This window comes from Glycine max, chromosome 2 (genome assembly GCF_000004515.6).
Source record: "Glycine max cultivar Williams 82 chromosome 2, Glycine_max_v4.0, whole genome shotgun sequence".
NCBI classification, from domain to species: domain Eukaryota; kingdom Viridiplantae; phylum Streptophyta; class Magnoliopsida; order Fabales; family Fabaceae; genus Glycine; species Glycine max.
In genome coordinates, this window is record NC_016089.4 from 1,162,636 (window position 1) to 1,175,549 (window position 12,914).

General features: G+C 27.6%; 1 protein-coding gene across 2 annotated transcripts; it reads right to left on the reverse strand.

The window, feature by feature from the left end:
- Positions 1-7,301: 7,301 nt before the first annotated feature.
- LOC100797029 (uncharacterized) lies at positions 7,302-10,587 on the reverse strand. 2 transcript variants are annotated; one of them, XM_041010529.1, is made up of 7 exons: positions 10,032-10,587; positions 9,873-9,933; positions 9,582-9,649; positions 9,079-9,217; positions 7,869-7,949; positions 7,682-7,780; positions 7,302-7,579 (listed from the first exon to the last, which is right to left on the reverse strand). In XM_041010529.1, exons 1-7 carry the CDS (start codon positions 10,094-10,096, stop codon positions 7,490-7,492), a joined length of 603 nt encoding a protein of 200 aa, XP_040866463.1. In that variant the 5' UTR covers positions 10,097-10,587; the 3' UTR covers positions 7,302-7,489. The 2 variants fall into 2 exon arrangements, with proteins under 2 accessions (XP_040866463.1, XP_006574535.1); XM_006574472.4 differs by having other exon boundaries at positions 9,873-9,944; positions 10,032-10,584.
- Between the last annotated feature and the right edge of the window lie 2,327 nt (positions 10,588-12,914).

A 12,914-nucleotide genomic window follows, 5' to 3' on the forward strand; every position in this document is an offset into this window, starting at 1 on the left:
TCTTCAGCTTCTTTATATTTGAATATTTTGTTGGTTTTGCCTTGGCCTCCACTAAAGCTGAGTTTAAGTTTCAATAGAAAGTAGTGTATCGTTTCCTAGAAAGCAATAAAATCTTCCATTCCCTACCTGTCAGTTGTCAGTGTATTCAGGTTTATTGTCAGAAAAGAATTTGTATTCGAGAACTTTCATATTGCAACTTTAATTGGACACAGGAGCAATTCAAATAGGATAAAGTGCATCATTCTACATGAATTGGCTTAATCTGCGCAAAGAACCATACAATGACTCACGTGGATGAGCAACCAAAAGTAGAAGCTGCCCTTGCACAGCAATTACGATATCTCAATATCGTTTCCTAGAAAGCTACAGTAGGAACGGGATTCCCCTGCTGCTAGGGAGTTCTTGCATTTACTTACGCATTCAGATAATTGAAACAGTTGGATGAAGATGAGATTATATATGTTTGAGATGTGAATTGTCTGATCGTTATCCAAATGGTGCTGATTTATTGTGTGAATATAGGGAATTTACTTACATGTGGCATTGGTTCTGGTGGTTTGGCCAATAATAATGGGTCAAAAAATATTGAATGCAGATGTAGGGGGAGGGTTCCGAAGAATATAATAACCTCCAATTTTTTTAGATTGAGCATCTTTTATTTATGATTGTTTAGATTGAGTATCTATAATAACCATTGAAATTACAACTAATTGAACTGCAATTGATGTATTCGTCTTTGCAGCTTTAATGCCTTTTAGCTTGTTGGTTTCACTATCACAGAGCTACTCCATTATTAGTTTGGTTTCAAAGATGTAGAATCTATAACATGGCTCCTAGGGTTGGGTCTCTTTCTTGAACAGGAAATCAAATACAGGTATATTTATCAATTAACCAATTTTTAAATTTCATTTAATATAAGAAATATTGTTGCCTTTGTAGTAGGATGACATGTGAATAAATTTATGATTAATGAAAAAAATGAGTTTGAAATATTTTTAAAATATTAAATTTTAATAATACGAATTTTCCACATTCATAATTGAGAATAAATCAGGATAATTATAATTTTTTTAACTACTTTCGTAATTGATTATAAATAATTAATTTCTTTTAGGAATTTTATTTTTTTTAATGCGGAATTTTATTCTCAAGTAAGAATAACTCTCAGTAGTTTGGTGCAAATTAACTACATCATGAATCACACACAAGAATAATTCCACAAGACATTTCAAATACTTTTTAGTTTTTTTATTAGCTGGTTTGATTGTTGGGTAAATAATTTTTTTTAATTTCAAATACTTTTTAGTTTTTTTTATTAGTTGGTTTGATTGTTTGGTAAATAATTTTTTTTAATAGTTTCTTAATAGTTTTTAATATTTCTTTCAAATGTTACTTGGACTCTATTTGGTAAAACTAGTTGGAAGCTAGAAAAATAAGTGGTAACTAAAATCTTAAAGTTAAAAAAAAACTAGCTAGTTGAATTATAAATATTTGATAAAATTAATTGTTGAAATAAATGAAAAGTGTAAAATGACAAAAATAATAAAATTATAATTTATTAAAAAAGGTTAACTAGAAAATTGGATTAATATATTGAGAAAAAAATGAAACAAAATATTAAAAGTTAGAAGATGATATTTTAAAAAATATTAATTCAAGTCGCATTTCAAGAAAATGCTAAATGTTACTAAAAGTTTGTTTATTGAAACAATCAAATAAATTTTTCAACTAAAAAAAAGTTAAAAGATAATTAAAATGTCTTAAAAACAACATTAAAATAACATTTTTTAAAATCTTAATTTCTGATTTTTTATATTTTTTTCAATTTTATTCTTAATATATTTATTTAATTTTTTTTATTTTAAATAAATAATAATTTTATTATTTTTTATCATTTTATATTTTTCAGTTATTTTAACAAAGTAATCTCATTGAACTAACCTTGATAAATTGGTTGATGATGATTTCATAAGGTGTAACAGTTCGGCTGTGTGATCAATTTCTGATTGCAATTGGGAAGCCATGTTTTTTGAGTTCAAATTCACACGTTTCTCCATACGTAAGACCATGACATACCAACATGGAGTCAAAAAGATAAGAATTATCAATGCACCATATGCCTACAACAATGTTTGTTTAATTAACAGTGTGGGAATATACACATTTTTTTTAAAAAAAAAACAGATATTTGTTGTAATTGGGTTGTGCTTACACTTCTCTAATCGGATCAAATCAACCAATTTATTTTACAAAAACACAAATCATCTAATTTAACTATAAAAATTCAGTAATGATATAAAAAAACCCTTGTATACATTTAATTGACATTCTTCATTTTTACATCATATCACTTATCACTTCTACAATCCTCCCACTTTTATCTTATTTTATATATCTCTAAATGTAAATTAGTGCAAGGTGTCTATGAACCAATTTTCATAAAAATTACGTGGTCAAGCTCCGTTATGAATCGCGTTGCAATTTGTTCCAAAGGAAGTGAAGAAAAAGGAGAGATTAGGAATTATAGAAGGGGAACCTCTCCTTCATTAGCCACGAGGTTTACGCCATGAAAACGATAAGAACAGAACATAAAAAAAATAAAAAAAATGATATGAACTAACAAAAATACCAGTAGGATCACCAAAGATGAAAGCCTCAAGGCCATTGATAAATGAAGATTCTTAAGAGTCTTCTGGATGTGACCAAGCTGCTCAGTGGATGTCTGCAGTGGAAATTCAATAAAATCATATTGATCGAGATTTGATATTCTGAACATGTGAAAATACTCCACGCTTTTAGTAAAATGGTAAAATTTTGGCAATAAGGAGAAAATATCTCTCCAGAATATCTGATATTCTCTGCACAATATAATATATTCTCAATAATCCAAACTTAATCTTTTTCATTATTGCATCTACCAAAAAATAATACAATTTAATTTCATTTATACTCATGATCAAAAGTGTAGAATTGGGCATGCCTATAGCCTTTAGCCTGAACAATATTTAAACGTAGAATCAAACAATTAACTAAGACGTACAAAGTGCCAACATCAGATCTCTATTGATTTAGATATGAAGAAATATGAAAAGGCTTCCATGAAAGAATTTTTACTTTCTTGATTTTTCCTTGTATTATTACAGATGATCTACTGATATAATATTGATCGTCTCCGTTCCCAGGATTAGGAGAAGAAAATCTCTTGAAAAACAACAAAAACTAATAAAACAAAACTATGCATTAGAGGAACATGCATTAACCTGAAAGTGAAAGAGGAGTGTATCTAAATTCCTCCAGTCATACTTGCTGGTATATATACTTTTAAAATGTTTTTTGTTACTTTTTTTTTAATGACAAACAGTATAGTTTAAACTAATGTTCTCTTCCACTTTACCAAACTCTTTAACAAAAGCTAAATTCAAGTGACTTAAATTTTATTGCCTTAATTTATCAGTTTTTTACATAATTATGGTTTGTTATTTTTATATACTACAATCTATGCAGATTTAGTAATTTTTTAATATTTTGATGATGACAAATGAAAAGAATAGGTAATGACATATGCGTTTTTAAAGAAATTAAATGACATAACTTATAAGTTTTGTAAATATCAGCATTACAATTTTATACATGGACATTTATGGAAATATTGGTAATTCCCCTTATTTCTAATACTGGAGAACCCGCACATTATTTCATTAATTCATTTTTCAAATCTTTTTGGTTTTTTACATGTCCTCTTTCGGAGACAATCCCGATAAACGATTAAAAATTAAATATGGATATTTCTTTTGACTAAAATTTGAACTTTACTTCATTACATTATAAGAAATTAAACCCTTCCAGCTAGACCCAAATCCCATTGGTTAATTTTCCAAAGTATTTATATTTATTTCATTCCAAAGTGATAAATAACGGATTTGAACTTGTGACTTAATTGTCATATACAAGACACATCTTGCTCCACTCAATTAAACCTTGAGGTTATATTATTTGTGTGTAATCTAGTCAAACTTTGTATCAGTTTTTAAATAATAAATATGCAAAAAAATAATTTAAAATAATTTTTGCTTATAATTTTTAGTACTTTGTACGCACTTTAAAAGCATGCACACACTAGCAAGTTATCAGAATATTTTACATGTAATTTTAAGTTTAAGTAAAATCTTAAAAGATTAAAAAACATCATCATTGACAAATACAAAGTTGGGTGAGTTTTATTTGCAGAATAGTAAAGAAAAGCAACTCATAAGTAGCTTTTTATCATAAGAAACACACATATATGAAAGGTATTTTATAATATCATCTTATTAATAAATATATTTAGAATTAAAAATAATATTTTAATTTTTCAGATGATAAATAATTCAAAATAAATCATAATAATTTAAAAGGTAGTGATTATTTTAAAATAAAGGCACTTTTGGCCGGGTTATAGGTGGCCGAAAGATTATAATATTCTATTAATTTAATTTTTTTATTATAGATTAATTTTTGTAAAATTGCATTGTGGACCTCTACCAATGGCTATAAAACACATTGTGTGCGACTAGAGCAAGTAGACATGGAAATGCTTCCCCAACTTGTTCCATCTACTTCCCATCCCGCTAAAGAGATTAATAGGCAAACTTTTGTTGTTGTGTAATATAGGATTCAAGTACAATCATGGATTAGTGTAAAAAATACTTTGATAATAATTTTTTTACTTAAAGAAAGCTAACAAAATTTTAACAGAAAATTTTAAAAAAAGTATCATATATATGCTCTAATCTACTAAAGAAGGAAAGTGTGTAATTTAACATAAGAGGGGTGAGAGTAGTGTAGTTCTCACATCTTTATTAAAATATAGAAGTGTTATTTGTTCTTAGATATATTATAATTTTAATGAATGATTATGATGTTGATAAAATTTATTATGTAATATTTGTTATTCATTTCATTTTTTTTTCACTATGGTCATCCGCTGATTTTTCAAACCTAAATCTCAGAGTATCAGTATAATTTACTTTAAAAAATTGTATAATTTAAAATAAGAAAAAAATAATATTAAAATCTTTTAAGATAGAAAGAAATTATTACATAATGAACTACTACATGTCTATAGTCTCAACTAAATTCCATGTGAGACGTAATTGAGTTTCTAAATTTACCAGAAGAGTTAATAAAATTTGATTATGTGTTACAGGTAAATTGCTCAAGATTGTGGTAGTCCCATAACATTTAATAATTTCTGCCAAGTTAGGATAGTGTGAAGGATATTTAGTTATAAAATTATTTATAATAAATAATTTAAAAATATAACAAAATATAATTTATTTGCATTACTCAACAAAAAAGTATATATTTTAGCTCGAGACACGGGAGGACGGTGTAATGCTTATATTTAAATATATAAATAAATAATTATTATTAGATTATGATTCTATGAATGTTTAAATAATTTGAAAGTTGGTATACAAACTCATTAAAACAATATCACATAACTAAATAATTGAATTGATAATTTTTACTAATTATAAAAAATATAAAAAGAATGAATTTATTAAATTTGACAAGTCGCATCCGTTAATCCTATCCTGTTGCATACATTGATGTATTATGCGTTAAAATAAAATATAACGAAATATCAATTAGTTTTTATAATTGTTTAAAATTTTTTATAGTTAATGAGAATTTTATTTTTTCCATCGGAATTTTACTTAAGAAGACAAAGTTTAATACCTCTTAGATTAATAATTTATTAACTTATTGGTTCTAATAAGAATGTTTAATGTAATGGTTAGATTGAAAATTTTAGATTCCATGCCTCATACTTAATTTTATAGTACTTAATCATTAATTCTTGTGTTTCTAGTTGGTTGAATGTTATGCCTAATGAATTAATTTATTAACGGTGTATTATTTTATAATTTTTTACTATTATTTTTTAATTAAGATTTGAGATTCGCCACCTTAACCTACACAATAAAGATTAATACTTGTTAAGTTAAAAACTCTAATGGAAAAACAACATAAGAAAACACCTAAGTTACTTCAATTAAGTTTTGCCATTTAGTTATTAGGATGACCAGCAGAAAAATGTTGTTGGAAGATTTATAATTATCCGTGACTAGTGAGAATGAGATGCCCCTTTTAGTAGCAAAGTTTACTTAGTTGTATAATGTTCCAATTGTTATGTGCTAGTTAGTTGCATCTTATGTTCTGTGTTTGTATACACTTTCTTAAGCCTATTTATATATGGCATATTAACTATGCATTTGTCGATGTACATGAATCTGATTTAAACATTCTGTCTTTCTGAATATCTGTTTAATGGCAAATGCAGTCATTACAATTTCATTGGTGGCTCTGCATGCATAAGCTTGTGCTGAGATCTCAATTTCTGATAGACAAACCATTACACACGTGTTTGTTGTGTTGTGGGATTAGGTGGATATGTTATTGTCTCTAATGTTTTCATTATTAGTGATTGATTTTCTCACTTCTGATCTTTCATCTCAGTTTCTTCTTTAATTTGTGCATTTACTTCAGAGTAAAGCACACAACAATGTGAAATTATTTCAGGACAAAAACTGCAATCCAGCATTAAGAATTGGAGTTTTACCTCAATGCCAACCCCTCATTGGATTTAACATAGACATGGTAGTTCATTCTTTTGAAAAGCAATAGTTTTAACTTTTAAAGGCAATGTATGTTGATTCATTTCTGATAGTTATCTTAGGAGGTGTTTGGTTTGGTTGTTTTCTGTTTGCATTTTCACTAAAAACAGAAAACGGTGATGAAAATGTGTTTGGTTGGATTTCTGAAAACATTTTCAGTGAAAATGAAAATAGGAAACAACCGAAAAATGAAAATAATAAATTCTCGTTTTCAGTATTTTTAGTTGAAAACAAAAACCTCATCTCGGTTAAAATGAAATTGCGGTGACAATGAATGTAATTTTAAACAAATCTAAAAATATAAAAAGATAAGAAATCAATATATCATAAATTTTAAGTATTTTTATTCTATGAAAACAGAAAACAAGAAATCAAACCAAATATGTTTTCAGAATTTTAATCTTTTAAAAATGAAAACAATTTTCAAAAAGTGAAAACAGAAAATAAAAACAAAAAATAAAAATACAAACTAAACACACCCTTTTTTTCTCAATGTTACGTTAGTTATTCAACATACCAGTTTCGTTGGTAGTGAGTGTGTCGATGTAATTTCAAGTTTCAGCTAACAAATTGAAGGCTGGCCCATTGTACATGTTTGGATCATTGCCTGATGCACTTGTTTTACAAGTGAATACATACATATAGGTGAAATTTGGTTGTTTTATATACTTGGGTTGGTAGGAAACAGTATAAATACTGCAAAGCTATATGTATTTCAATGTGAATTTCGTTCTTCTTTTTTTTTACAATAAAAAATTATGCCTCCAAAATGGTAAAACTTGACAGAGCATCAGCATAATGCTCTGATACAAATTAAATCAAATAATGACCTATGATTGTGAATGTCTTAAAATTTCATCATTTGGTGTCTCATTTTCTTCATCATCTCCATCAGATATCGATGAGTCATCGTCAGAATCCTGATAAATAGAGGAACAATCATTTTTTAGTTGTGGTTGCATGTCACCCATAATCGATGAATCAGCCAGTACAAAAAAATAATGCATGGAAAATTTTAAAACCTCATGATGGTGACGCTTAATATTGTCATGAATAGCTCCGATCGCCTTAATAATTATGTACATGGGTATAATAATTCCACTGGCCCTTAGTAAAAAGACCTACAAAAAATAAAGAAAAATTTAATTTAATGATTCACAAAGTAGATAGTATATCCTTTTAGTAGAAAACTGGGAATCAAATACTTACCGTAAGAATTGTAAATGGATAATCTTCCATTCCATCTGTAAGGAGTGCAAAAAGATGTCTTACAAGCAAGATGAGTGTAAACTGCAATAACAAATGGCAACTAGTTAGTTATTTTAAGTTTGGTCATGTTAATAGTATCAATCTCTGTAAATCATCTACAACCCTCCGGAAGAAACATGACTCAAAAATATAATAAACTCTACATTCTTAATTTTAATTCAAGTAATTTTATATTGTCTTCTATCTTTTTTCTTATCAAATAAAAAAAAGTAACAAATGTTTTCTAAATTTTTAAAATTTTAAATATATCTATTTTTATCTAATAGTATTTTTTATAAAGTAATAAGAGAGTTAATTAGAAGACATTATAAAAAAAAAAAAAATAGAGGAGCACTACTAAATACTAATACTCCCAACAAGGCTCAACAAATCCTTTGTTTCCTTGAAGAGAAAATAATCAAATATTGTAAAGGTCAATTCAAATGTAGCTCTCAACAAAGCCGCGTGTTGGTAGTGGGCCTAGTGGCATCCCCATTAACAACAGAATCAGATTGAGTCCAGACAGTCTTTACATACATTCACTCATTTGGAGACACAATCAAATTTAAAACATACTTTCAAAATCTGAATCGTCCAATTTTGATGCAACGGTTATACATTAAATGCATCTTTAGGGCATTAATTAAAAAACTATCGTAAAAGAAAAAAAAATATTTATTATAATAATCATAAGAGCTTAAAAAAATTATAAACAACATAACTTTATACATTTTAAATAAATTTTCTCCATCTAATTTCTTAACCAATAACTTAACAACACCAAGTTCAACAAAAATAGACATGTAATGTAAGTACCGCAATGCCAGTTGCCTCGAACACTGTTCACCGGCATTTAAAAAATCTGAATCAAGTTAAGATTTACCCATCACCCACTACGGAACAAGCAATCTAAAAAAGAAAAATAGTATGACTTCCCAACGGCACTCTCTTAATAAATTCCAAAGAGAGAGAGAGAGAGAGAAATGTACTTAAAACACTTATTACATTATAAGTAAATTTTTTTAAAAATCATTTAATATTTTTATTTATAAATCTTTAACAAGTAGTATGAATAAGGTCAATAACATTAGTTTTTTTTTTCTTTTTTTGGTGAACTCAATAACATTAGTTTATGTATAAAATAAAAGGAGTAAATATAGATAATGCTTACAGCTAAAGCCAGGGATCGACAACAAGCCGCGGTCCTATCTGCAGCATACGTGCATTCAGAGTAATTGTTTCCTTCAACGATACCCACTATTCTTGTGTTTAACGGTTCTTGTTCATTCCTTGAAATTTGCAGGCTATCCCTGTTATGTAATACACCAACAACAAAAATCAGCTTTTGGATTAGTATTTCTCAATTTTTCTAGAAATAATCAAGAAAAAAACGTTTCTGCACCTAAAAGATTTAAAATTTGGGCTTGGGGAGAAAAACTTTGCCAACTTGCTTAGTCAAGGTGCCACATTTTCGAAATGTGATTCGATTAAAGCTAAACAATTAGTTGCAAGGCACATAATTTCACTTGGATTGAATCGCACGGGGAAAAGTTGAGTTACTTTGAGACACGTTGTAACCAAGAAAATTAAAATTGTGTTTAATACTTAAATTTAACATAAGCACGTGAGATTTATTCAACTATACGAAAAAATAAGCATATAATGCGGGAATACCTAATGGTCATTGCTGCATCAGTTATTTGCGATTTCTTTGGGGCTGCTGTATATCCAGGTTCATATTGCTGCAAAAACAAGGAACAAAAAATAAAAGAGAACGCTTTGAGCTCATCAAATTAAAAATAAATAAATTCAAAGGCCCAAAAACGAAAAGAAAAAGGGATCGCAGAGACACAGACAACTCCTTTCTTATTTTTAAGAAATGAGGATTAATAGCATCAAGAAATCATAATCGATAGAAACTTATCAAGAAAACAAAATGAAGAAACTTTAACCAAAGCTTAGTACCTGGAGACATATTTCACAAGTTGTATTTCCTTTCTCATCGCACCATGTCTGAATGCAATCTCTGTGAGCAAACTGAAGAATAAAACTAAGATGATCATGACAAGATTCTCTAAAGTAAAGTAAACATAAAAGTTGTTAAGAGATTGTGGATTTATTTACCTTAACTGTCCCAGAACAAGCACAAGGAGCTTCCAAGGTTTTGGAGCTCTCAAATTCTTCTTCATGACATATTCTACAGCGAGAAATCCCAGAAAGTGATCTCAAATCATCAACCAGCAATACAACTTCTTCCATGTCTCTTGCAACCACGGAGAGCTCCATGTCTCTTAAAACTTCTTCAGCCTTGGTTTTCAAATTCCGTTTAGTACTCTGTTTTCCTATCTCTCCAGAATCTCAACTTTATATATAAAATAAAAAACACCGAATTTCCAATACTGCCCCTGTATGATTGTTAAACTAAATAAATCTGTCAATATTATTTGATATGACCTTTTCTTTCTTATATTTTCATCTCTTTTATATATATATGGAAGAACTGTTCGTGTTGTATTCAGTGGAACAAGATCATAAACATAATAAACGAAGGCTAGCTTTGACTCCAAAAATTGGACAAAGAGAACTTGCAAAGTTGCAATGCAGGGTCAAACAAAACCTCCTTTTGGCTTCCTCCCAAGGCATGAAGCATTTATTTAAGATAGTCAAAATTAAGAGAGAAGACCATATGAGAACATTAATGTGTTCTAGAATTCCTTGCTTATATAAGGAGAACAAGTCATGGTCTATGCCAAATGGGACAAAGCAGATACAACGGGAAAGAAGAAAAGTGTAACTTATAGTCGTGTCTGCTGACTTCAACCAAATATTTTTACATTTTTTTAACATATTATTTAACTAATACAGAAAAATTATTATTCTCTTGTTTGTTTATTATTTTTTCTTAATATAAACTAAAAAGACAATTATAATTGGACGAAAGGAATAATAATAATCCATTGATTCATACTAACTTCGTACTCAAGCTTTTTGGTAACATATAGCAGCTATAAAGGAAAAAAAATGCATTTAATCTATCCTTTTGGTAAGAAAAACATTTGCATTCAAAATTTCGGTCAAGTACAGGTTTTTTTTTATCCATTATTTTTCTATTCACTATCTCCTACCATTTTAAGGATATTTTTCCTTTGAGATTATTTTTTCAGTTTGTCTTTCTACGGTTAAATAATCAATTCTTAAATTTTCTTGTTGACTATACATTTGGATTTTAAGTGTTCATCAACTACCTATTCGGTTATTCCCTATTCATAAATGTTATTCATTTTATAAATAGTATCTCATTTTTCTAGTTGTGAAATTCAAAGTCAAGAAATTTATCAATAGATTTTTTTATTGATAAATGTTAATTGTTAGTATTGTTAGATTTTAAAGTAAAGAAATTTATCAATACATTAATTTGTTTTAGATGAAGTGGAATAAATGCTATAAAAAAATAAATGAATAAAGATAAATATTCACTTTAAACAAAAAATAGTTCGATGTTATGCTAAGCACGCAGATAATGGTACATCCTCTAGCAATATATTTCTATTGATCTTCTTAATACCTTATAAAATAACTATTAAATAAATAAATTTGATATGATAAAAACATAAAAGACATATAATAATTTCTTCACTTAATAAAAGAATTAATAGAAATATGTTATAAGATGACGTAAAATACATTCTTGATAAATTATAAATCTAATCAATGTCAAATTTAGTGCTAAACAAGCATTTGACTCTTTTAAAATGAACAACTCGGTGTAATTTATTATGTGTATATACATAACAAATTATGGATATGTTAGTAATGTTATCATTGATTTTACGATCAACGATTGAGCGAGATTACTTTTTTTATTAATATTTACTTTAGAGGAGTCAAATTCACTAGTTATTTATTTATCAAAACAATTACTATTTATTTGAATTTGACTCATCTAAAATGAGCAAGAATAAAATAAGTAATTCAATCTCTAATAAGAAATTAATATTTAAAGACATCTATAATTTGTTGCACACATTCATATATATATATATATATATATATATATATATATATATATATATATATATATATATATATATTCTCATCAATAACTGAAATTATTTACTACGTCTTATATAATGTAACCAAAACTAACATTGTAAATTATTAAATTTTAAATAAAAATTTATTGGAAAATAATTCATAACATTGTATATCTTAATATGAATTGTACAATATCCACGACCTCACACTCGTGTCTTAAGCACGTACAACATATTGCGCTACAATTTAACATTGGTTCCTAAATAGGAACCTACACTTTCTCTTTAACACTGGTTCCTAAATAGGAAACCTACATTTTCTCTTTAACACTGCGCATTTACACTTTTCTCAAGATAACATTACAATTTTTTTTATATTACACAACCTAGATGTACATTTTTATTATGTAGTCATCATTTCATCATAAAAATAATATGTAAATAAAATTAAATAAGGAATAAATATAAACATTTTAACAATTAATAACTGAACAAGACAAAAACAACACATACAATGTTCATATTATAAATAAATCTTTTGGTTGAACTTGTTACACGAATTTCAATAAGAAGGGGGGACCTTGTTACATTGATGATTAATTGGTTGCAATAGGCTATGAGTGCATTTTGGGAGGGTAAAAAGTAAAAAAGAAGAAAAAAAAGCTACTTTTGTAAAAACATGCAATAAAATACGTTGTTGTGTGTCCCTCGAAATTGGCCTTTCAAGATTTAAATCTGGGACCTCCGATTCTTCAACAACGGTAACAAACAATCAAAGACAAACTGAAATTTGAAATCATGGGCCCCGCTATTCCATTACATTAATCCAAACGCGTTCACCGAAATGCATCATTAACCGTGATTCGGCGGGCCCTCCTTTCCATGTCTCATGTCTTATTCCTTTCTTTCTTTATTTTTACCAGCAGAAATTTTTATTGTTTTATTATATTTTATTATATAAAAATGATATTTT

What these genes read in the sequence shown, in the direction of transcription:
- LOC100797029 (XM_006574472.4), bottom strand. Translation starts at nt 10,193, where the DNA reads ATGGAGCTCTCCGTGGTTGCAAGAGACATGGAAGAAGTTGTATTGCTG. An exon ending in GATGCAGCAATGACCATTAG is followed by an intron (nt 9,218 to 9,581) that starts GTATTCCCGCAT and finishes ATTACATAACAG; the next exon opens with GGATAGCCTGCAAATTTCAA. An exon ending in TTAAGCGTCACCATCATGAG is followed by an intron (nt 7,580 to 7,681) that starts GTTTTAAAATTT and finishes TCTATTTATCAG; the next exon opens with GATTCTGACGATGACTCATC.